Source organism: Rhineura floridana, chromosome 6 (assembly GCF_030035675.1).
Source record: "Rhineura floridana isolate rRhiFlo1 chromosome 6, rRhiFlo1.hap2, whole genome shotgun sequence".
Classification (NCBI taxonomy): domain Eukaryota; kingdom Metazoa; phylum Chordata; class Lepidosauria; order Squamata; family Rhineuridae; genus Rhineura; species Rhineura floridana.
In genome coordinates, this window is record NC_084485.1 from 136,970,506 (window position 1) to 136,997,123 (window position 26,618).

The 26,618-nt window shown below is 41.5% G+C and overlaps 1 protein-coding gene across 9 annotated transcripts in view; it reads right to left on the bottom strand.

Moving 5' to 3' along the window:
• Positions 1-26,618, bottom strand: part of NR5A2 (nuclear receptor subfamily 5 group A member 2) — a 165,880-nt gene that overhangs the window by 14,396 nt on the left and 124,866 nt on the right. For 8 of the 9 annotated variants that reach the window (XM_061633939.1, XM_061633934.1, XM_061633932.1 and 5 more), the window contains 2 exons: positions 23,806-23,953; positions 21,895-21,985 (listed from right to left, as the gene is read on the bottom strand). In XM_061633939.1, coding sequence (XP_061489923.1) covers positions 21,895-21,985; positions 23,806-23,953 — 239 coding nt within the window. The remainder of the gene's footprint in view (positions 1-21,894; positions 21,986-23,805; positions 23,954-26,618) is intronic. The other variant, XM_061633933.1, reaches the window with a different exon arrangement.

A 26,618-nucleotide genomic window follows, 5' to 3' on the forward strand; every position in this document is an offset into this window, starting at 1 on the left:
TATGTGGCAAGAACTTGTTTTTCAATTTCAGGGCTCTGTGTTTTGAACATGGGAAGATGAGTGCGCATCCAAGCATATGCAAAGTTCCTTTCTTTCATCAGTGAGGAAGCAGTTTTTCCTCAGTCAGTTCAATAAATGGAACCACTAGAGAGAGATGACTCCTCCTCTAAGCAGAATGGGGAAGTATTTTTATTTATTTATTTATTTTTATTTAAAATATTTCTATCCTGCCCTTCTACCCTATAATAGGACACTCAGGGTGGCTTACAAAAATAAAATCAAGCACGTATATAATAAAATTGTAAACAATAAAATCACAAAAACATTAAAATAAATTAAAATACAATATATACACACACACATATATACAGGGAGTGGTGCTAAAGGGGACTACAAGGGTAAAAATTAACGTAGAGGGCATAAAATCAGTGTTAGGCTCTACTGTTTTCAAAGGCAGCCCCACATAGAGTGCGTTACAGTAATCAAGCCTCAATGTCACCGATGCATGTGTCACTGTGGCCAAGTCAACTGCCTCCAGGAATGGACGCAGCTCGTAGACCAGTTTGAGTTGGCCAAAAGCACTCCTGGCTACAGCAGCCACCTGATATTCAAGCAGCAGGGCAGGATCCAGGAGGACTCCCAAACTGCGGACCTGCTCCTTCAAGGGGAATGCAACCCCATCCAGAACAGGTTGCAACCCCACCCTTGGTGCAGTTTTTCTCTTGACCAACAGTACTTCTGTCTTGTCTGGATTTGATTAACCAGGATAGGCAAGGGTCAAGGGAACAAGTAGTGGCCCTCGATTCTCCCAGAATCCTGTCCACATCTTCAGGCTTTACAAGCTGAAAAGTATCCATAGAAAAATGACCAGAGGAAGCTTTGAGGACATCTGGCACAAATGTAGTTAAAGAGGAGTCCAAGTCAGTCCGAATGTGAGCAATTTTATCTGCAAAGTGCCTCGCAAACATGTCACAGCAGCGACTGAGGGCTCGGGGTCTAATGTAGGGCCAGAGCCCAAAAGACCCCGGACCACCCAGAAAAGCATCACCGGACAACACTGAGCAGATGCAATGGTGGTAGAGAAGTGCACTTTCTTCGCTGCCATCACGGCCACATGATAGGCTCGAAAATGAGCTCTAGCAGTGTTCAATTGGAAGCGGACTGAGTTTTTCTCCATCGTCACTCTAGCCGTTGTCCCTGCCATTTCATCAAGCCCAAGGTTTGAGTAAACCAAGATGTATTATGGGTCTTTCCTGGTGGGAGAGGGTGCTATGGAGCAATAGTGTCCACCGCCCAGGTTACCTCCGTATTCCAGAGATTGACTAGGGCTTCGGCAGTATCGCCAGCCATGCTGGGACTATCCCCTAGAGCATTCAGGAAACCATCTGGATCCATGAGTCTCTGGGGGCGGACCATCTTAATCGGCCCTTCACCCCTGCGAAGGTTACTGGGGGCACAAAGTCTAAACCATGTCTGTTCATGACAATGGAGTCACTAAGAACCCCTCCACCCTCAGATCACCTTCTTCCTCTCCTGAACAGAACACAAGATCAAGTGTGTGTCCTGCCACGTGCATTGGTCCAGATGATATTAGAGACAGCCCCATGGTTGTCATGGCAGCCATGAAGTCCAGAGCTGGACCTGTGAGTCTAACCTCAACATGTATGTTGAAGTCACCCAGGACCATCAGCCTGGGGAACTGCAGCACCAATGCCGAAACCAGCTCCGCCAGCTCAGGGACGAAGACTGTTGGGCAGCGGGGTGGACAGTACACCAACAGAATCCCCACTCTGTCACCCTGACCCAACGCCAGGCACACACACTCAAAGCTGGAGGTGTTAGGGACAGGGTACCTGACAGGGGAGATAGATTCCCTGCAGACAATTGTGACCCCACCTCCCCATCCCCTGGGTCTAGGCTGCTGGAGTGCCACAAAACCTGGTGGGCAGAGCTGGGAGAGACCTACTGCGCCTTGGTCATTTAGCCAGGTTTCGGTAATACAGGCAAGATCAGTGCATTCATCCAGGATTCAGTCCTGAATTAAAGTGGTTTTAATTCATCAGCAGGACAGTAAGATCCAGGGAGTTCCCAGCATGGCTACCAGCAGAGCTTGGAAGATTACTTTTTAAAAGTAATAAATTACAGTTACAGTTACATGCCCCCCCCAAAGTAATAATTACCGTTACAATTACAATTACTCTGAAAGTAACTGATTACTTTACTTTTACTCAAAAGTAATTGCTACAATTACATTTTAGTTACTTTAAAAAATGCCTACAAGGTGCTGGCCTTGGCTGCTGCACATCTAAGTAGCCTAAAACAATATTAAAAATGAGCACACATACACAGAGGGTAGTAGAATGTTTTTTTTTATCCATAAGATTAACAGAATGGCATAACAGAATCTCACATCCCCTCACCCCACCTCCAGCAATGATGATACCCCAACACACACATTTTTGTATATATATATTGCCTCCAGCTCTTTTGTCCTTCCACTCCTGACAATTTTTAAACAATCGTTTTCTCCACGCCATCTCACTCTCCACCTCCTCCCTTGTCTCCTCCTAAGCACCAATAGAGCATGAAGGAAGAACAATGCTGCACAGAAGCCCAATTTGAAGCACATGATTTTTATTCACAAATCAGAGGAGCAGAAGACTTTCCCTGCTCCCCCCCCCAAGTAATGCGCAAAAGTAATGCTGGAAACATTACAATTACTCCTCAAAAGTAATGAAGTTACTACTCGTTCTATTACCAGCAAAATGTAATGAAGTTACCCACTCGTTACTCAAAAAAGTAATAAAGTACAAGTAATTCATTACTTCTAACTAGTTACTTCCAAGCTCTGGCTACCAGTGTCCCGAGGGTTGGAAGGGGGACCAGAAGGGATGCAAGCATGAAGATGTCTTATCTCCCTTCCCCTGTAATGGCCAATCTGCCTCCCACTGCTGTTGTGTCCCCTGCCCAATATTACCTCAGTGGCAGGCCCCCAACTACTCCTACCCCGGCACATGTTAAAAGAAGCCTGACACCGGGGGGGGGGAGCCTTGGCTAGAGGTGGCTCTTATGAAGGGGAGCTCTCTTCCCCACCCTCTGGCAGTTGTCTTCTTCCTTGTTAGCCCCAACTGGCTTCAGCTGGCACCCAGGCCTTGCAGGGGGTAGCAGCTGACACCTGAGGAAGCCTGCAGATGGCGTTTTGCAGGAGGCCACAGCAGCAAGGTGTAGGTTCTACTGGGTTTCTCTCACCTTCCTTATAGGTAGGGGATCTCCATATGTTCATTCAAGAATGCCTCTGAGTACCAGTTGCTGGGGATCACAAATGGGAGAGTGCTATGACATCCATGTTTTATGGGTTTCCCATTGGCATTTGGTTGACTACTGTGAGAACAGAAGGTTCAGCTAGATAGGCCTTGGGTCGGATCCAGCAGGGCTCGTCTTATATTCATATGTATTCTTGCCAATTGCAGGGAACCACTCCAGTGACTGTTTTACATGGACATTTAAGTTTTAGCTATTTTTTTTATTAAAAGACTAAGAGAGAAGCCGTAACAAAGTGGTGAATGTGACTGAATAAGAAGAAACAGAATCATTTTTCCCCTTGCTGAATAAAGTCATCTATATAAATGTTTACTATGGTTAAAGCAGAGCCCTGCAATTCTTGTTGAAACTCTGAGCCAATCTTGCATTTAGAAAATTTATCTATATCTAAAGGGAAAACAGAAAAAAAAAACAGCTTTTCCTGGGGAATAGATTCTGCCGTCTACCAAAGGTTTGTATCTCATTCCCAACTTTTCATTTTATTTTCATTCACAAACTTACATGGATTTTTTCTCCCCTGAAGTTTTCTTATGTTATTAGAATAAGATCTGCGGTTTAGTTTGTTCAGGTGGCAAGTCCAGACTATGAATAAACCAATGTTATCATATGAAAGAGAATTAAGCAGATAGATCCAAGTGGGGATATATCAAGCCAAATTCTGAGCTCCAGTTGTTGAATTTAGCTGGTACTAGATGTCTGGCTTGCCTCAGGATAAATTCAGCTAATCGAATGAGGAAAACAGCCTCAGGTATGATAAAAATTACAAGAGATCTCAGTCGAGCACTTCTTGTTATAAATATTAGCTCAAAGGCGTTCTTCTGGTCTCTGGAATGAGGGATATATGTGCATGTAATTATGGCATTGAGCTTGGTTAAAAATGTTAGTTTATGTAATCATGATAGCGGGCTGGGGGGTTCTACAGTAGCAGGAACCCTAGAAAACAATATACTATGGGACTCTGCATGAGGACATTTTGCTAAGCTGTAGGTCTTGAGAGAAACTTATGCTAGACTGCATACAGAAGCATCTGGAAATGAGTGAGAGCAGGGTTTTTCCCCCTGCTGTGCAAGCCAATTAACTCTGCTCCCATCGTATGTTCCCTCCTCAAATGGATACATGAACAGAGAATCATGATCAAATGCTGACTTCTTCACTCCCCTCCCTAGCTTTAGGTGAGGTATCCACTTTGTCTTTATTTTGAAGCATTCTCCTTATTTATCAGCTGAAATATTTGTCTGGGATTTGATTTTTCCCGATTTGTTTCCACTTTAAAAACTTCTCTGAGAAGTTAGGTGAGGTGGCCTAATGACTGGTGTGTTTATCTACCCAAACCTTTATTTGCCACTTTATTTTTAAAAGGATTTTCAACCGTTCTTTTACTTTAAAAATTGGTCCAAAAAGATGGCTTTGTGATTGATACGAGAGCCAGCCAATTAGGAATGTGCAAGTCCTAATTATGTTTGGAGTTTACAGACAGTAAAGTTCTTCCGACGATCTTGCACTCCAGATCTGGAGTAACTGAGCATGAGTGCTTGGATGAAACTGCTTTAAGGGTTCCCTAGGTTGTTGCACCAGGTGATGTCAAGATAAAATGAAATGCTCTTTGCGTTGCTACAAACTATGGCAGACCAAGAAGTCCAAAAATGGTTTATTGTCACAGTGGTGTGCAATAAACCATATGGATGCACTAAACAGCCTGAGTTAGCAGGTTTTCACCCTACCAATCACTGGTAGAGACAATGGAGGAAAATGTCTCAATAATAATGTTTCATTGTCTGAGTATGCATTAAGCTAAAAGAGTGATCAGACTTCAAGGATGCTGATGCGTTTCCTTTTCTGTGAAGCATCATTATTAAGATCACATGCCAAAAGAAAGGAAATATGTCTCAGGGACTTTGACTAGAATTTAGTTTCTGATGAATCAACATCAAGAGGACAAAAAACTGAGTCTGAATCCTAGTAAGACGGAGGCGCTGTGGGATGGTGGTTCCTGAGTTCGGATAACTGGTCAGTTGCCTGCTTGGATGGGGTCGTATTCCCTTTGAAAGAGCAGGTCCATAGTCTGGGGGTGCTCCTAGATCCATCTTTGTTGCTAGAGGCCCAGTTGACTTCAGTGGCTAGGAGTGCCTTTTACCATCTTCGGCTGGTGAGACAGCTGCAGCCGTTTCTGGACCGGGGTAGCCTGACCACTGTTGTCCACACACTGGTAACCTCCAGGCTGGATTACTGTAATGTACTCTATGTGGGGCTGCCCTTGAGGTTGGTCCGGAAGCTGCAGCTGGTGCAAAATGCAGCGGCGAGACTGCTCCATGGGGCAGGGTATCGCCAACATGTCATCCCGCTGCTGAAAGAATTGCACTGGCTGCCCATTTACTACCGGGCCAAGTTCAAGGTTTTAGTTTTGCTGTACAAAGCCCTATACAGCTTGGGACCAGGATACCTGAAAGACCGTCTTATCCCTTATATACCCAGTCGATGACTGCACTCTGCAGGTGAGGGCCTCCTGCAGATACCATCTTATCAGGAGGTCCGTTCTGCACGACATAGGAAACGGACCTTTAGTGTGGCGGCACCTACCCTGTGGAATTCCCTACCCTTAAATATTAGACAGGCACCATCTCTGTTATTTTTTCGGCGCCTATTGAAGACCTTTCTCTTTCAACAAGCCTTTTGGGACCTTGTCCCAGTCTGCTTCTGTGTTGGAATTGCTTTTTAATATGCTTTTAAACCTTTTTTTAAAAAGATGTCTTCAAAGCTTGTTTTGTTTTAATGTATTTTAAAGTCTGTTTTTATGATGTTTTAAAGTGTTTATAGTGCTTTAGTTTGCCGCCCTGGACTCCTGCTGGGAGGAAGGGCGGGATATAAATCAGATAATAAATAAATAAATAATAAATAAATAAATAAATAAAATAAAGAGATAATTGTTGATGCCTGATTTCCTCAGGAGGACGCTAATGCCAAATTAATATCAATAACTGTTGGTATAATGGCTGGGATCCAAAGATCCCCATGTGGAAGCAGAAATCACAGTTTTGTGCACAGGTATGTGTTGCCAACTTATTCTAGCTGTGTCTCCTTTTGGTTTATTGAATGTTGTTTCAGTGGATTCCCTGACTTTCAAGAGCAGCTTTTTGAGAGGTGCAAGAGTTTCCAGTGGGATGGCTTTAGGCTGGAAAGGCTTTCCAGTGTGATTGAAACCCATCTGCAGCCTTTTGGATCCTGGCCTGTGTGTGTACATTTTTTGTTAAACGAATATGCCTAATTGCCTTGGGAAATAGTTTGTGTCTGTAAATTCATAGTGTATGAATTTGTCTTGTGCACTGCAGAGCATGTGGCAGCCTACAGCAGCAATACTGACCACAGAAACCTGTCACTTAAGATAAAATGGTGGGCAAACAAAATCAGCTTGATTTGGATTTGGATTTAGCTAACCCTCCCATATTAATTTTTCCTCCAAACCCAATTCCAAATTGAGAAACTTTATTTCACCAATAATCTAACACCTCCTCTGCCCAACCCTTCCCTGCTGCCTTTTCCATCAAAGTACTGGTGGCAGCAGAAGAGCAATGGGGCATAGTATGGATCGTGTGCCTGGCAAACTATGTTTCCCAGTCTACTGCCTGGAATACTGCTTTCACAGCTTCCTAAGTCCCCAACTGAAACCCTTCCACTGTTGGATATGTTTCATGGTAAATATAACAGGAAAATATAACTGTGGGGCAGGGAGGGGATGGCTGGTGGCAGCAGCAAAGGAATAAACCCAAATATGAACCAGACACAAATTTGGAAGGGGCTGGATTCATATTAGGGTGAGGCTCTTTGAACTGGGAGAGGTTGTATAGTGAATTCTACCAGTTCCAATTTTCCCTCATCATTTTAAGAATACTTATTACAGTAGTTCATCACCTCTTTAAGCTAAACCACTTCTTTATCAGAAGATTAAAAAAAGGGAGCTTCCTAGGTAGAACATACAGCATAAAACTGACTCTTTAGGACTCTCAAGTGGTGTTGTGATGTGTTTGCGCATCTCAAGTTTTCTAAGGGAGAGTTTTTATAATTTAAAAATAAAACAAAATAAGGAAACATCACTATCTGGTGAACAGTCTCTGTAATTATTAATGTCCCTTTTTCTGAATGGGTCACCGCCATGTGGTAAAATTCTGATACCCACACCTGGAAGTCAGTAGTAGTTTTTAATTATTCAGCTTTGTATTGTTGTATCTCAGTAAGAAAAATTAAAAGGTCCTAGAACGAGTGGTTGCCGGCCAGCTCCAGACACTCTTGGATGAAACCGATTATCTGGATCCATTTCAGTCGGGTTTTAGGCCCGGTTTTGGCACGGAGACAGCCTTGGTCGCCCTGTATGATGACCTTTGTTGGGAAAAAGACAGGGGGAGTGTGACTCTGTTGATTCTCCTTGATCTCTCAGCGGCTTTTGATACCATCGACCATGGTATCCTTCTGGGGAGACTCGCTGATCTGGGAGTTGGCGGTACTGCTTGGCAGTGGTTCCGCTCCTACTTGGCGGGTCGTTTCCAGAGGATAGCACTTGGGGAGCATTGCTCGGCACCCTGGGTCCTCCAGTATGGAGTTCTGCAGGGGTCATTTCTGTCCCCAATGCTTTTTAACATCTATATGAAGCCCCTGGGTGCGGTCATCAGGAGTTTTGGAGTGCGTTGCCATCAGTATGCTGATGACACGCAGCTCTACTTCTCCTTTACATCTTTTTCAGGTGAGGCTGTCAATGTGCTGAACCGTTGCCTAGCTGCGACAATGGACTGGATGAGAGCTAATAAACTGAGGCTCAATCCAGACAAGACTGAGATGCTGTTAGTGGGTGGTTCTCCCGACCGGATGGTGGATGTTCAACCTGTTCTGGATGGGGTTACACTCCCCCTGAAGGAGCAGGTTCGTAGTTTGGGAGTTCTTTTAGAACCATCCCTGTCACTTGAGGCTCAGGTAGCCTCGGTGGCACGGAGTGCCTTTTACCAACTTCGTTTGGTGGCCCAACTACACCCCTATCTGGATAGGGAGAACCTGGCTTCAGTTGTCCATGCTCTGGTAACCTCTAAATTAGATTACTGCAATGCGCTCTATGTGGGGCTGCCTTTGAAGACGGTTCAGAAACTGCAGCTCGTGCAAAATGCAGCGGCCAGACTGATAACGGGGACCAGGCGGTCCGAACATATAACACCGATTCTGGCCCGCTTGCACTGGCTGCCTATATGTTTCTGGGCCCGGTTCAAGGTGCTGGTTTTAACCTATAAAGCCTTACACGGCGCGGGACCACAATATCTGGTGGAACGCATTTCCCTATACGAACCTACCCGTATGCTATGCTCAACATTGAAGACCCTCCTCCGGGTGCCTACTCAAAGGGAAGCTCGGAGGGTGGCAACAAGAAAAAGGGCCTTCTCAGTGGTGGCCCCCGAATTGTGGAATAGTCTTCCTGATGAGGTATGTCTGGCGCCAACATTACTATCTTTTCGGCGCCAGGTCAAAACCTTCCTCTTCTCCCAGGCATTTTAATAAGTGTTTTAATATGTGTTTAATATGTGTTATAAACGTTTCAAATTTTAAATTTTTTTTAAGGAAGCCCATTTTTAATGTTGTTTGAATTGTTTAAATATGTGTTTTATTGTATTTTGATATTGTCTGTTGTGAACCGCCCAGGGAGCTTCGGCTATGGGGTGGTACATAAATTTAATAAATAAATAAATAAAATAAATAAGATGCATCATTTTGCAGTGTCATTTCCCCATTTTGTTTTTTAAAAAATTTACAGAAATATCTTGATTCAAAAGGAGTAGTCTTCTGATTTTGAACATTGGGATTTCCAAGAGAACTGCTCTTGGTCACTGCAACTGCCAGGAAGTCTTAATGGATGAGAAGCAACCTTTGCACACTTCCCAAACAGGCAGGAATTGATTTCTAAATGTGAAATGTTGTTCATAGAATCAAACATCCGTGAATCATGAGGCATTTTAGAAATAAGAGTGTGGTTGCCATTCATGGTCTGGCACTATGGTATGAAAAACATATGGCTATGAATACATATATAGCTCTTCAGCACTCTAGTACAACAAACCGTTCAAAGGCATCCCATTCCTCTAATGCTGAACACATTCCCTACCCCTAAATTAAGACATTGACAGTGATCACTTGTAGCTTTTTCTCGTCCCCTGACCATTGTTGCTTATCTAAGTGCACAACACAGAGGTTATTGCACCATTCAGTTTAGGCCAAAGGGTACTATTGAGATATGGTGAATATTAACACAGTTTAAATGCACAGTTCAGCCCAGGTGAGCACATCAGAGGGATTGCAACACAATGCACATGGAAAATGCCATCTGAATGTTCATTTTCTCATTTAGCTTTTTTTAAAAAAAACACACACATTGTAGGATCTCATTGTAGGAAAGACAGATTGGTCTTGTTACATGTCTTGGAAAAGAATTGCTAGCTAGGATAACCTGACGAAGCCCTGGTTGTGTCCAAAATCTGAGATACTTGATGTTTCAAATTCAGACATCCTTCATTTAGACCAAAATAACAGACATTTATTGTACACCTTGCAGTCAGTGACTATTTAACAGCGAGAGACTCTCACAGCATGGTCCTCTTTTACTTTATGTGCTCAGTAATGAAAGTCCACTATTGATTTTTCTGTAGCTGCTTGTAACTATTATAGTTGATACATCAATAGAAAAGGAAAGCACAATGTTTCATAGGAGGCAGAAAATCAGAGAATACACCATGCCGGGACAGTAAATCATGCCATAATCTCTGGAATTGATAGATGGTTACTGCTAACTTGAAACCCATGGCTTTTTCTGAAAAGACTGGCCTATAATCGCCCAATATGTCCTAACAGACTGAGTGCCCGTAATAGTGCTAAAGGACACAACACAATGTTTCGTTTTTTTTAAAGGTTACCAAAAGCTGGTCTGTTTTGTACTGGAAGGATTAATTTGCTCTTATTATATACCTTCCAGTCCAAAAGGGAGGAATAGAAATTGGTGAGAATATAGGTAGGATTTCAAGAGGGTTGGAAATAATTAATTAGAAGAAACCAATCAACACATTAATTGCTAAATTAATCTGTAGATTGTAATTCAGATTTGGATCAAAGCTGTCCTTCATGACTAGTAGCTCAGTTCTGCCTAATTTAAAGGCATTGACTTGGAAGCCAATTCCATTCATTCCATTGCCCAGTTCTCTCCATATTCCATATTCTGTCCATGCAATCGAGCACATGGATGTATGACTAGGTGCAGAAAGGATTGTTGTTATCATGGAAATAGCTGTTGGTTCCTCAGTGGGTTCCTCCTAGTTCACATGACCTTTTGTGTACACAGATGTGTACACAATTATATAGAAGAAATTAATAGCATTAACTGACCCCAAGCAATCTCTGTAATCCAGAGTCCTGCATGCACTCTATTGTACACTTAGAACTTTTGTGGATGAAGAATGCCCCATTTTAATTCAGTGGAGAAAGCAGATCTGCGTGCAAAGGAATGTGTACATAAATTAAACTACAATGAAAGTTTTCTGTGTCCTGATAGAGGTACATCAGAGGCACTAATAACAATAATTAGCATATATATAGTACTTTTAGAGTGTTCAAAGTGCTTCCATTACATTATCTTGACATCTTTACAGCAACCCTAAAAGGTAGGCCAGCATTTCTTTCCCCATATTGCAGGTGGAAAACTGATAATGGCTTGCTTAAATTCACCTATCTATTGAATTCATGGTAGAGGTGCAAGCTGAAAGGGGGAGCTTTAGGTTCACTTAAGACCATGCCACACTCAAAGAGTATACTCTGGACGTAAAACTTAAAAGAGTTTGAGTTTGGTGAGTGAACTGTTTTTCTGACAAGATTACAGGAAATCTTGCTGGATTTGCTTATAGTGTATCAGTGACTACAGTAGGTAGGCACACACACATCTGTAGCAACGCAAAATATATCACACTAGTTACCTTTGTATACTTCATCAAAGGGGCAACCACAACATGGTAGACATTCAAGAGCTAAGTACAGGCTAGTTGATCCCAGGACTTAGAGCTGGCAGAAAGAGGTAAGGGGAATTCTGAAAGAAAGAGCACTAGTCTGCATGGAGCTGTATGCAAATAAACTCTAAACAAGCATATTGTGAGCCCAGATTCCTACTGTATTTCTAAGGGTCCCTGGCTTCCGAACACAACAACTATCCCCCAATAACACCTTAGTGCACAACATTAACATGCTAAGAAAGAGCAGAACTACTGACATAACATCAGAGTGTCTGCAAGTCAACTAGATGTGATGTTAAGCATGTTTTTAAATGCCATGTTGGGGCTGAGCACACCTTTTTCTTTTCAGAAGGCAATCTGAAAAGAGTTGCCTTCTGAACCCTGCAATCTGAACTGGGGCTTTGGAGCAGGAGCAGTGGGGTTAACCATTCCTCCGTGCCCTTTTGTCACTCAAAATCTTCCCCAATGCTGCTATTTGCCCTGATTTTTTAAATAGTATGTTATAGCAGCTATTGAGTGTGTGAGAGAGACTATCATCAAGAAAATGGTATAGAGGAAAGGGTTAAATCTCCTCCCCTCATACTGCAGTTGCAATCTGGACTGGGCCTCTTCATAGCTGCAGCTTTCTTTCTTTCTTTTAAGAGATTGCCAGTCCTGACCCTGGTATTTAAAAATGCACTGAAATTCTTGTGTAGTATGACCTCAGATAACCTTTCCTCTGTTAATGATGGCCGGTAAATACTGGGACTGGTAGGGTGAAAGGCAGGGAGACCAACAGTAGGTGGAGCCAGAGCCAATAAGATGTGGAGCCAACTAATTCTAGTTTTGTCCTGAGTCTCTTCCTTGTTGAGTTCTACAAGAGCTACACTAAGACTAACAAGGACAGGCAGTGCCACTCTCTGTACTGGTTGTAAGCAGGAAGGCAGGCAGATGGGGACTGGCTGGGGGCAGACTGAGGTTGGGGGCAGTGCACCACTTGCCCTAATGGACCATCCTCTACCGCTTCTGGTAATTAACTAGCAAGTTGGGATTTCATATCAGACCGGAAACATCCTGCCCAGTTTGATTTAGATGTATTAATTGGGTTGGTTTAGTTGGATTTCATTGTTTTCATTTTGCTTTTTAATCTTATATTAGTCACAGAAGCTTTCAGGATGTAATGAGCTATAAGAATAAATTTTATTTATTTATTATTTGATTTATATCCTGCCCTTCCTCCCAGCAGGAGCTCAGGGTGGCAATAAGAGAAATTAATATTTTTTGGAGTGATGTTGCTCATCTGTGATAATCTTTTTACCTTATATAATTATTTGTTAAAACTTGTTAGAATTTTGTTTGCATGAGAAGTAATTATAATATATACATCTTTTTAATTGCTCCACCTCCCACCCCAAAGCACTTCAATACTTTGCTCATCTGACAGCTGGTTTGACACTTATAACAAACAATTTCCCAAAACAAACAGAGGATGCTATGTAAAAGGCTGCAAGCTAAAATGGAAATCCTAAGTGCATCAGCAGATAGAGGCTGTTCCTCTCACCTGAGCTCTGTCTGTTTGAGTCACTGCAGCATATTGGGACAGAAAGGGAAAGGTCACGGCAATGCCGAATGTGCTAGTAGGAGCACTGAATTAGCTCTGCTGATGCATTTGCACTGCACCCTCTCCTTCCTGGTGTGCTGCAGCAACTCAGCCAGATGAAGGCCAGGTGAGCGGTGCAGCCCCACCATACTGCCTGTGGCTGCCCAAATGTTAAAATGTTTGAGAAACATTCTTAGAAAAGGCCAAGGAAAAAAAGCTCAGTTGCAGAGTACATACCTTCCATGCATCCCTGGTATCTCCAGTTAGAACAACAACTGGCTCCCAAGCAGTAGCCTTGGCAAAGAGTTGCTTCTAGTGGGAGGTGACAATATTGGGCAAGTATAAAGCAGCTTCAGAAGAGCACAGAAGCAGTGGCCTCATTCACACATCATAATAAACCACACTATAGTTTACCAGGGCTGAATGAATGTGCTGGCTCCCAGAGAGAAGTTCACTCCCTGGTATTTTTAGCACATCACGGTGCTGCAGATAAGCCAAGGATTGGCTTAGAGTGTTGTCCAAACCTGGACTTGTAGTTCAACTCTCTCCTCCTTAAGTATGATCTGCAACCAAGGGACAAACCTTGGCTACAGATTATGGTTAAGGAGGAAAGAGTTTAGCCACGATCCTGGGTTTGGACAATATGCTAAGCCAAACCTTGGCTTAGCTGCCATGTCGCATTGCGCTAAAAAGACCAGCGAGGAGGAAAACAGATGTGAGCTCCTTCCTGGGAGCCAGCACATTCACACCTTCCTGGGAGTTTAGCTTATTGTGATGTGCAACCCAGGTCATTGTTTTCCGTCACTTTTGCTGCAGCCACAGAATTCCAATATTCTAATATTTATTTTTTCAGTTTCTTTTTTTAACAAGATTTATATATCATTTAATTTTAAAAAACCACGCCTCGAAGCAGCTTACATAAAATAATATAAATATTCATCCCAATAAAATCATGGCAATGTTTGTGTTGATTCTGTTAAGTGTCTGTTGCTGGATGTTCCAAATTTTCTAAAGTTGCAAAAATCTGGAGAATCCTACACACCCCACACAAAAGCTTTCATTTTTGACCCTTCATCTTAACCTGGCTGCTAAGCTACATTTTCCCTACAGGGAACATAGCTGCTGTTGTGTTTTGTAATAGGGGAACAGCCTCTACATTCTGTGTTGCAGATAATTTTAAAGGAGACATGACAGGATTGAAAAGATCACCAAATCACATTAGAGGAACACCCAGATAATTCTTTGACGGTATGTTTTGTTCAGAAAAGTGCTTGGTTGCAGTTCCATATTCTGCAGGAGACTTGGTGATTGATGGGACAGGCAATGTGGTTTTTATATTGAGGATAGATGGGAGAGAAGCTCATGGTGTGGATGTGTAAACCTCTAAAATAGCCTGCCCCAATCTGGTGCCCTCCAGACATTTTTGACTACAACTCCTATCAACCCCAGCAAGCCCACTTGAAATCACAGTGCCTGAATCTGACTTGCTGGCCCTCTGCAAACCATGGTTTCTCAGTTCAGACATCATGCTACAGTTAAGCTTCTTTTGCCATGGTTCAGTTATGCTTCTTTAACCAATATACAGACTATTACACTATTCTATTCATGCCACAGCTACAAAAATATTGAGTGTGATCCTTTGCCATATTTAGAAGGGAACCACTCTGGCTTCTTTATTTCAGGATGGTTATCTGATTTGACTGCACTTTTCTCCCTTCATGTTCAGCAGCATTCAAATGATTGTCATATGCCAGCTGCTCCAAAAATGCCATGCACAGTCCTTATATTGGACATGCTGGAGAAACCGGACTTGTGTCAGAGTAAGAGGTGGATGGTATAAACACCAGCTTGAGCTATTATCAGTTTTTTAATCCTAGGAACTGTCGGTGAAAAGTGAAGGGCACTGTACCAAGACATAAGCAAACAATTAATAAGAGCAATTATAATAAAAGCCCTCAAGATAAATATTTTGTCAGATGTGATTGTTTGGAAAAAAAAGATATGCTTAACTAATAGTACTCCCATCCATATCTGTTAGCTGCCACACTGTAATAAATGTTATTCACTTCTTTCCTTGTTATAAATACATATTGATTAGGTTTAAACTCTGAACTTCAAAATGAGTTATATCTAGTCATTGCTAAACTGCTTTGCTCACTAGAAAAAAGAATCCTACCTAACACCTATTATACCACTTTAATTAAGACAAGCATCAGCTTTATGTACAATTATTTGCTTCTGCCAATTCTCTGTGGTGTAAATATTGAGCGGTTGCCTCCTTTGAATGCTAATCAATCCTTTCTGAATTCCAAGCATTTCCATAAATTTCAGGAAATTTATATTTGCTGGCATTAACTTCCCATACATATGTTACTTAGAAATAAGGTTTGAAGATGCATGCCTCTTTTTGGGTCCAGTGCAATAGGTATTTTTTCCAAATTAGACTACTATGTGCAGAAAATATTATCTAAATTTTAATAGTAGTGGAAACAGCCTTCTTGTCTATTTTAGTTCAGTAGGCAAAATCTGACTAATATACAGGGAACAGTATGTAAGATTTTCAATGACTTCCACAAAAATAAATTATGCCCTTTCCCCCAGATACGAGGACGTATGTAAAGAGATATAATTACAAGACATTTTATTCATTCAGGGCAATTGTCCATGCAAGTCTGTGGTAGGGTTCTCTGAATAGTCATGAAAAGTTGCTGAGAGTAATACAATCTCCTCTGTATTGCTGCTAGTTAAAATGGCCACCATATTTCATACAGTCAAACATGGGGGTTGTACTCAGATGAGGAATTTTGAGTTTTGATGAGATGAGGGAAATTTCTCAGGATTGTTCCATGCACCGCTAGCCTGCTGTGCAATGAAACTGTGGATCAGCATGGAGGGTCCTGCCTATTCAGAATTATTAGATTTATATCTGAGAATATAAATGTCTGAGAAATTTTTGAGGAAAGGGGAAAAATATTAGTTAATGCCAGCAATTTTATTTTTTGAAATGTTGCACACCCTTGCTTCCGAACCAACATTGATGTCTATCTGCTAGTTGTGCCACAAAATACGAGAAGAAAACTGACTCCTCTCAGGCAGTGCAAAATATATGGTTGTGTCCTAGTGACTTGGCCCCTTCCCTGTTCTGGTATGGTCCCAGGGTCTGTCGGTGGCTGTCTTTCAGGAAGAAGGGATTCCAGACCACTGGGCATGAAGTGAAACTCTGCTTCTGGACAAGCTTTGAGAAGGTTTGATTTAGTGACCACATTGCTCAGATGGAATTATTGAGTGAGGTTTACATATCTTCCAAGTGTATAACATGTTGAATTTCCCATCCAGTCAACCCCATTACTGGTTATTTCTCTGGTTGCCCTAACTCACTGTTCAGGTCTTGCTGATAGGCATGTCTGTTGTTGTGGGAGAAGGCCTTAACAAGGATCTCATTCTCAACCCAGCATCAAAAAAGGATGGCGGTGGTAGCAGTGACTATCATGAAGGGACCTTGCACTTCTGAATTTGCCATTACGCTACTGGGTGTTTTGGTTCCTCCATGACCAGAGCTGGATTAATGGGACAGGGCTCCTATACTAAACCATATGCTGTGTCCCCAACTCCCCATGCTTCTTGTCTTGGGTGTCATACTCAAGTTTTCTCCTGCCTGTACTCAAAGCAGGTATACAGAAGAAGTCATGCAGACTCAAGCTGCAATTCTGTGCAGACTTAATGGGGAATAAGTTCCAACAAACAGAGTGGGACTTCTCTGTATTCATGCATATGATTATGTTACACACTCAGGCCCCATCTGCACTATGCTGAGAGTTGGTAGGAGACTCCTATTCCTCTCACAGAGCTACAATTCCTAGAGTGGTTTAACAGTCAATATCTTTTCCCTGGGAACCCTGGTTAAGGGTGCTGGGAAATGTAGCTCTGTGAGGGATAAATGACAGCTCCCAGGATTCCTTGGGGAAATCCATGTGCTTTAAATGTATGGTATGTACATAGCATCGCATTGAAAGCAGGGGGGATGAATAAAAACTAAAAACAAATGAACTAATAATGAGTGAGAAATGAAACGAAAATGAATCAAACAAAAGTTTTCAAGTGAAAACAAATGAAAAAAATGAAACAAGTAGCGGAAGCAGAATAAATTATGTAAGATAAGCAAAATATGTAAATATGATTCATTTGCATATTTTAACAGGTGGAAAGGAATTCAGCATTCTTTGACACAGTGATTTGGGTCACTGGGGTTCAGCATTTTAATGTTTTAGTTAGTGTGGAAAATTGTCACAAAAGATGGCATTGCATCCTACATGAAAACCAGGGCTGTCTTTGCTTTCATTAAGAGCCTGCTGTTTGCCATACGTAATGATTAAATGTTTACCATTTCTACAAGTCCCAGTTGTCGCTTGTTAAGTGAGACATGGGATCAATAGTTGCTCTGCAATTATTTGCTCATTGATAAAGCCTTCATTTCTTAAATGAAGTACATTTATCTGTGGTCTTGACAGTGATAAGAGAACAGTACCCATCAGTTGCTGCCTATTCTAGCATTAAGCAGACAGACAAGTGGCTGGACATGGGTGAAATGATGTCTAACTTTCTTCCTATTGGCATTTCACTTTACAAACTGTTCAGATGGAAGCTTTGACAAATCATCCTTGCTGACTTCTAGTAATGAACGCTAGCAGGACAAATGGAAAGTTTTGGTAAATGGAAAACCATGACTGGATCGCAGTTGAGATGGCTGGGACTGCTAGCAATAGGGCAGAGAAAACCAGGGAAGAGGTCAGGCGCAACAGAAAACAAAAGGCTAAAGAAAAACTACTTCTGTTCCTAAAAGAAGAAGAAGAAGAAATCTAAGCTGTTTCAAAGAATATAGTTATAGTGTATAGGCCTGAATTGGCTGGACGGCTGAATCTGTCACCCAGTTTCAACTGTAGTGTTCCAAAATGTGATTAATTTAGGCAGTAATCTAACTGTGTTTTCCTGGAAAGAAGCTCCATCCAGGGAGCTACTTCTAAGAAAATATGATTAGGATTGAAGTAAGGAGGCTGAACTGTAAGCCCCTCCCCAATGTTGCTAACTCATGTGGCTTTCCTCAGAAGTCCTTGAAGTATTTTCAGGCACCTCCAAATTTGTCTCAAACGTTCGTTAGCTTCAGGTAAAATTTTGTGGTAAGAGGGATGTATGCAAAGCCATTCTGATATTTCACTAACCTTTATGAGACTCGTTTAACATCTCTCAGATGTTCTGCCTGAACATAAGTATGCAAATTTCCCTTAAGGTTCACTTTCAGCAAAACTGTGTAACAAGTCTAGAGCAGGCGATTAATGAGTTTTTTTTTTAAAAAAATCAACAAGGCAGTAAGTAAGAAATGAAATACTGTAGTTTGTGTTCAAATGATCATTTTTACATTGTAAAAACAATTTAGGCCACAGTCCACTACCCACTTACCTGACAGTAAGCCCTATTGAACTCATTGGGACTTACTTCTGAGTAGGCATGCATATGATTGCACTGTTACTTAGCAATAGCTATTATTATGTGAAATTAGAGCATCTATCGCTTGAAACTTTAGCTAAAAATGATTAGTTGTTATTATGACCTTGTTCACATGTAATGGGAAGCCATACTCTGGAAAAAAACATGGCTTACCATGAATGTCAATGGCATTTCCTTTGCTTTTCCTCTTCCAGAGTCAAGAAACAAACCACAGGCTGGCTAGCTTAGTGTTACATTCAAAGGTGGTGGTTGGTTTCTCTCAAACAAGCTATGAGTGCTAAGAGAACAAACATTAGCTTCTGCTCTTGGGTTGAAGATAAACCAATCACTACCATTGGTTTGCACAAAACGTTTAAACAGTTACTCTGTGGTTTGTTTCTTGATTCTGGAAAAGGTTGGTAAGACTGAGTAGCATACATCAGCGCAGTAAGCCATGGTTTGTTTCTGAGTAGGGCTCACTGTTTCATGTGAACTGGGCCAATGTCTGCTGATGATTTTTTGGGGTGTGCGAGAAGCTGGCTGTTTGAAATTTTTACTTCTTGGCATTTGAGAATGGAGCATCTTTCCATTAATGACAAGCAAATGACAAGTCTGCTTCCAAACATGGGGCTTATTGTGTTAGTATAACGGATTAAAATGGTAGCGCTTCTGTCCCGATTTCTAAAATTCTTTTCACACCGCAGTACCTGTTGTATTAAGGAACGGTAGCTTTTTTCAGCTGATATACCGGCATTTCATGCAAATGTCTTTCACACGGCTGCAATGAAAAATGTCTTGTTTTTGTCCCTCACCCATTAAACACATGCCCACTGTAGTTCCCCACTGTGTAGTAGGTCTAAAATCTCACACTATTGCCATACAACTTCTCCCTCTTTAGTATCTGACATATATTATTTTTAGTTTTATAGACATAGGGATGTGTGTGTGGAAAATGTTGCTGCTACCTGCACCTACGCTGGAATACCAGTACAATTTTCATCAGCCAAAAAGACCCCTGTGCACCTAAAGGGCGAGAACACACTGCATGCTGGGAGGCCTGTCACGTGAGCGGCTGCAGCTAGTGAAAAACTCCTGTGGTTTTTCTGGGTTCCCAAACTTGCAAACTGATTATTTCTGGTATTGTTTTTCATGAAAATAAGCACTAAACTTGCACTATACACCATACGATTTTGGGAACTAGCTTCTATGTTGTATGAAAGATCAAATATGCACAAATTACCAGGTAAGAAATAATCAGAATAATGGAATAAAGTGCAGTGTGAAAGCAGCTGTTGTTGAATTTCTCAGGGGAAAAGATTGTATTTGCACCCAGTGGGAATCTTGTTGACGTTTTGAATGTGTTTGAAATCAAAAAGCAGTAACCCAAAGCCAAAACATCATTTTCAACAATTTTGATTTCCTTGCCAACTGGTATGGACAATGATTAAATAAATAATTGATGGAAATACAATTTCTTTGGAATCAGTTCCGAGTAACTCAAGTTGTAGAAAAATTATGGCCAAAGTACACCATAGGTGAATAACTGAACTGTGGGCTCAGAGGCTCCATACGCTTTGAGCCCATAGTTTTCTGAAGGTGCCAGCATATCTCTTTCACACTGGCTCAGTCCAGAGAACCTTAGATGGTCTTAAGGTCCATTGATGCCAATGGGACTCAAAGAAACAACTTTTTTTTATTGCACCCATCACCATGATCCAGGAATTGATATACTAAAGGTGCAGGGTTCCAATGAATGATTCCATTCATTTAATGAAGAGAGCTAATCACCACACAACAAATACATGCTTGGATCAGTTCACTCATTTGGACTAAATGGACACTGTTCCTGGCAGGCTCAGATGTCTTTGTGGATGTTAAGAAACAGCTAGCCACTCTCATACCTGCCTTGTGTAGTTTGAGTTTAGATCACTGTAATGACCTTTACATTGAAATGCCTTTGAATAGTACTTCGAAACCACATACGGGTTCAGAATATACTTGATAGATTATTGAATGGGCCCCATTGTACAGAACATATAGCTTCCATTTTGCATCAACTTCCCTGGATGCCAGCTGGTTTCAGGCCTAATTCAAAATAGTGGTCCTGATCTTTAAAGCCCAAAATTGTCTGGGCTGTCTTGTGTAGACACTTGCTACACATCAGATAGCAGGGGTTTCCTTTAATCAACCTAAGTATAGGTGCAAATGGGATATGTTAAGGACTAACTTCTCCCATTTGCACCTATACTTAGGTTGATTAAAGGAAACCCCTGCTATCTGATGTGTAGCAAGTGTCTATACAAGACAGGGCCTTCTCCATGGTGGTGTCAAGGCTGTAGAATTCCCTTCCAAAAGACATTCATTTGGCTTGCTTCTGATTTGGCATGAAGGATCCAGGCAGCAAGCTACAATGATATTGTTTTAGGGACTCTTTGAGCTAATTGAGCAATTGGCTGTTCTCATCCTTTAGGCCAGTGGTTCCCAACCTTTATGAGCACGGGACCCCCTTTATAAGCTGAATTTCTTTTGTGACCCCCTCCCCCCAGGGAGGCAGGCTGGCTGCCAGGAAGGAAGGGGGAAAGCAGCCTTTCTTTGCAGGCTTGCTTCTTTTTGCTTCCCTCTCCTCTCATTCTAAGCAAGGGCGTTGCCAGTAGCGGCAGTGCAAGGAGATGGGAATCAGTGATAGTAATCCCCTCTTCTTCCTGGTAGCTCCACCCTCAGCCTCCTTTGGCATCTGCCATGTATTTTATAGGCAGATGCCTGCCCTTAGTGCGCCTGAAAGACTCTCTGGCGCTTCAGCAAAAGGCCTCCCCTCTCGTTTGGAGCAAGGGGGAGGTGTCGTCTGCAGAGGCAGTGGAAAGCAGACAGTGTAGAAGGAGTGAAGACTTTTTAAAAAAATTAATAAATAATTCATTTCTTTACTGTTCACGGCCCCCTCTGGATTACTTCCCGGCCCCCAGGTTGGGAACCACTCCTTTAGGCCATTTTGGGCTGCTGCTTGTTATGGTTTTAGTTGTAGTTTTAATATCATTATTTATTGCCTACTGTGCTTATTTGATTGTTATGGTTTTATCTGTTTTGTTTGCTTGCTTGTTTTATATTGGTGCAGGGGGCTTAACTTACGGGTGGAAAGGTGGAACACAAACATTTTAGATAACTAAGAAAAGCAGGTCTTCAGTCCTGAGAGTTACAATCAATTCCTTGTTCGAGACCTAAGCTCATCTCCTTGCCAGAGAGGCCTCAAGTGTCAGGGCAGGGCAGAGTAGATGTTCTAAATGAATGCAAAATACTTGGAGCTGCTGATGAAAGTGATCAAATGTAGAGTCTGTTTAAAGTAACCGTGAGCAATTTTCAGATGTAATTCAGATATTCAGCTAATTTAAAATACCACTGAAATGCAAATGATCTCTTTAAATATTTCATCCCAGAGTAGGTTTCATGGCTCCTTAGACGTTTGGGCAGCATTGCCTAATATGTGTGAAAATATCTTACATGGAAAAGGTAAAGTAAGCGATGTCTTGCTGTCCATCCAGATAGTTTATTAGAAAATATGAGCAGCTTGGCCTTCCCCAGTCATCAACATCTGGAAATAGACAGTCTGAAATTTAGAACCAGCATGTGTTAAGGCTACCTGATGGCTGGGTTCCAAAATGAGAGGAAGGATGAGGGAGTAAGGTAGAATGCTGTCAACTGAGAATGACATTTGTATTTTTCAGGCATCTGATGACAAGAAAAGACTAAGGAAATCCTCTGAGGGGAAAGGTACATTGCACTAGAGACCATTTGCCTCTATCCTGTTCCACAATTCAGACAATTACAAAGGCCACATCAGAAACTACGTAGCATGCCAGCAGACCACAACTAGTCCGCATATTCAATGAACACATTATAACTATATGTACCCATATGGCTACAATGGCATAATAGCACATGCCCCTTTGGTTGGGCACATTTCGAACATATGAAACAATTTTTGGCCGAAAGTTGTGACAAGAACTTTCTTTAATCTTCATACCAGTTGAAATGACAAAGAGGCCTGATCCTGGTAACCCACTGACCTAATTCTAAAGAAGCCGTGGCCCAAATAATGGCTTCTGTGACTTCAGCCCCAGCAGCATCCTGTTTCCGGGCTAGTAGTAGTGCAAAGCATATCAACCCTGGCTCTTACAAGAAAAGATCCATTCTGAATACTTACCACTAGGAAAGGCCAGGATGGTGTGGCATCAGCTTTCTTTACATCACAACATCCTTTGTTCCAGTGCATGATTTTTACCTATATGGCATTCAACAGGTTCCAACTCCCTGATTCACTGCAATAAATTGCATATTCCTGCCCCTGGGATCTCCAGAGCTAAGTGAAAACTCCAAATGCCCTCTCCAAATGCCTCTTTAATCTTAAGTATAGCGGGTGGCTAAGAGGGAAAATGCCTTCTTAACAGTGGCCTCTTACTTAGGAAACACAGTCCCTAGCGATGCTAGCCTGGCACCTATGGATGGTGGCTTTTTGGTGCTAGGCAAAGACTGTCTGTTGTCCCAAGCTGTTACTCTCATTATTAGCATTTTGTAAAACTGAGAGTAATATTTTATCTCTGCTTTTATTGTGGCTGTGTATCTCTTAGTTCTTTCATTTTTAGCCCTTATGAGATGATTTTTAGCTCTCCACATGGCTAGGTCAATTTGACTGTGGTTTTTATTAGATTTTTTAAAAATCTGGGCTGTTTTTGATTTTGTAATGTGTGTTTTAAAAATTGTAATTTGTATTTTGTCTTTTATAGTTTGTTTTAATTTCCCCCCTATCTTACCCAGAGAATCATGTTATGGGTATGATAATATAATATAATATAATTAATATGAAAAAATGAAATGGACTGCCTTCAAGTCTATTCCGACTTATGGTGACCCAATGAATAGGGTTTTCATGGTAAGCTGTATTCAGAGGTGATTTTACCATTGCCTCCCTCTGAGGCTGAGAGGCAGTGACTGGCCCAAGGGCACCCAGTGAGCTTCATGGCTGTGTGGGGATTCGAACTCTGCCCAGGTTGTAGTTGAACACTCTAACCACTATGCCACACTGGCTCTATAATTTCATATAATGTATTATAATAAAATATCATCATATCATATATAAAGTAATGGTGTATTTGTCTAGGCCTTACATATGGAGTGGCCCACATTACCATTGTCAAACAATACACTCTAAATGCGAAAAACAGGTGACATTGACACAGAATGCAGTCAAAAGGAAGGTGAGCCTCAGAGAAACATTCGCCCCCCCCCCCAGGCTTCTCAGAGTCTTAAAAAGGGAATAGTGTTCCCACCTTCCAGTGGGTGGGCAATAAAAAATAAGCATGATGCAGGTAGCAATCTTAATTTAAATAATAATTAAGTGATAAGAGTACCTACCTAAACTGAATAGCACCAAAAATTTGAGACACACAAACTCTCGTAGATCAAACTGCAGAGATCGTAGTTTTGCTACTAGCTCTTGTGCGTGGCTCATAAGACTGTTGAGTGTGGCTCCTGCTTGAGATGCTATTACTGAGTAATCCACCTGTAAAAGAGTATCATATTTCCATTGAGTCATCTTAACCAGATATATTATTATTGCTACTTTTGCCAAATAGCTAATTTAGCAATCCAGGGATTAATAACAGCTATGGAAGGAAAGGCCATTTTCACTAGGACCGCAACAGCAGGGTTGTGTTGTTGTAACTTTAACTTCCCCACGTACAGTGGTCCTGATCCTGATCTGGACCTGCCACAACTGCTACTTAGAAGGGGTGGGGTGGGAAAAAGACACATTAAACACAAGCACACATTTAACACCACATATAGCTCAACTTATTTTTCTGGGTTATTGTGAGGATAAAATGGATGAACACCATATTATATCCCTCTCAGTTCCTGTGAGGCAAAGTGGAATACCAACATGACTTTATACAGGCATATGTTGAACACACACACACACACACACACACACACACACACACACACACACACACACACATACACACCCTTAATATACCTTGCTGCTTAATATATATATGTTAATGTATTCTGTTGATTTATTGTATTGTTTTGTTCTGTTTTTAATGTCACTTTGAACCACTCTGGAATTTAGATAATGAAGAGGCACATATAACTACTTTAAATAAATAATTAAATGTCTTCCCAATTCAAAACACCTTGCAAGGTTTTCTGGACAGCATCTAGTAAGTGTCTCTTAATGGGGAACATGTATAACTTGCCCTGGAGCTGATGATCTGACCTCTTGTATTTCTTCAAACCCTTATACTCATATGGTTCTCTGACTTACTCGGTTATTTCATTTTCACAATTGCTGTATCTGTTCTTTGTTAGTTGTCGTCATTGCTTTTTTAGGCAACAGTTTGAGCCTTCCTGTTAAATTTATGATTAACACTGATAACCACTTTTTAAGAGTTTAGGGCTGCAGTCTTAAACACACTTTTGAACACAGTGGGACTTTTCTGAGCATTTATTTATTTATTTAATATATAGCACTTCATTAAAAAAAACCCCAAGAATAATCCCAGAGTGCGTTACAAAAAACATCAAGTTAACAAATACAATTAAAACCCACAAATATAACATACAGAAAATCTAGTACAGCAGTGAAAGAAACAAATGACTGAAGATAACCAACCAGCCACTTGACTAAAGATCTTATGGAGACCCAAAAGCTAGGGGAAAGAGTCACTTTTCACAACTGAATTGAGCCACTGCAGACTTCACTTACACTTTCACAGGAATGAAGTTCCATAGTTGGGAACCTACAGTGGAGAGAACCCTGCTAACTATTAATGCATTGTTCAGATAGCAATATCCCACCTAACAGGCATTGTTCTCCCCAGAGCTTGGAAGAAATTAGTTTTTAAAAATGCTTGTAATTTTTTTTTTGAGGAATGAGTGGGTAATTCCTTTACATTTTGATTGTAATAGAACAAGGAGTAATTTTATTACTTTTGAGGAGTAATTGTAATGCTTTCAGCAGTACTTTGGGGCATTACTTGGGAGGGAAACAAGGGAAGTCTTCTGCTCCTCTGATCTGTGGATAAAGATCATGTGCCTCAAACTGGACTTCTGTACAGTATCGCTTTTCCCTTGTGCTCTGTGGGTGAGTAGGAGGTGATGAGGGAGGAGGTGGAGAGCAAGACGGGGGTGGAGTGCAGAAAACAATTGTTTAAAAAATGGACAGTTGTGGAGAAGAATGGTGTAGAGCCTGAGAGCAAGAACGTGGATAAAGGAGAAGAAGGTGGCAGCAGCAGAATGGAGATAAAGAACTGTGGAGGTGAAAGATGATAACTTGTGTGTGTGTGTGTGTGACAACTGTGTTTGTATTCAAACACAGCCTCAGCTGCCCTCTCTGGCTACTTTGCTGCATTTGCAGTATTTTAACTTGTTTGCATCTCAGGAGAAAATGTTTGCTTGGGTGGGTATCCCTTAGTTGGTGGCAGGGCAGGGTCCGGGAAGTGGTTAAGTGAGAGAGATTATGCTTGTTGGTGGGGGGGGGGTTGCACTTGGTTTGACGTGCAAATATCTGAGTAGTGGCCTCTGCCTTCCTCCCTACCTCCCTTACCAGCAGACCACTACTGCTACCATATGGATAAAAAGAATTATTCTACTATCTCTGTGTGTGTATGTTTATTTTAATGCTGTTTTAGGCTACTTAGGTGTTCAACAGCCAAGGCCAGCACCTTGTAGGAACTCTAGTTTTTTTTAAAAGTAACAAGTGTAATTGTAGTGATTACTTTTGAGTAATGGTAAAGTAATCAATTCCTTTAAGGACAATTGTTGTAATGGTAATTTATTCCTTTTGGGGGCCATGCAACAGTAATTGTAATTCATTCCTTTTTAAAAGTAATCTTCCAAGCTCTGGTTCTCCTAGGATTGGGACTGGTAAGGAGCACTCTCAGCTTGGTTTGTCTTCTGAGTTCAATATATGGTAATCCCACATGTTGGGACATGATTTTAATTTCTGAGTTTAAAAAAAATAACACAAGCAACTCCATGTATGATTGCACTATTGCATGGTTGAACAATATAGATCAGAATGTGAAAAAACAGAGACAGAAGAGATCCCCAAGTCTCACTAACAGTGAGCTCCCTTCTCCCTTCAGCAAGCACCCATGCCCAGCACAAATGTCTGCGATGCTCAGCACAAACATGCAAAAGTTTGCATCAAATGGTCTTCGGTG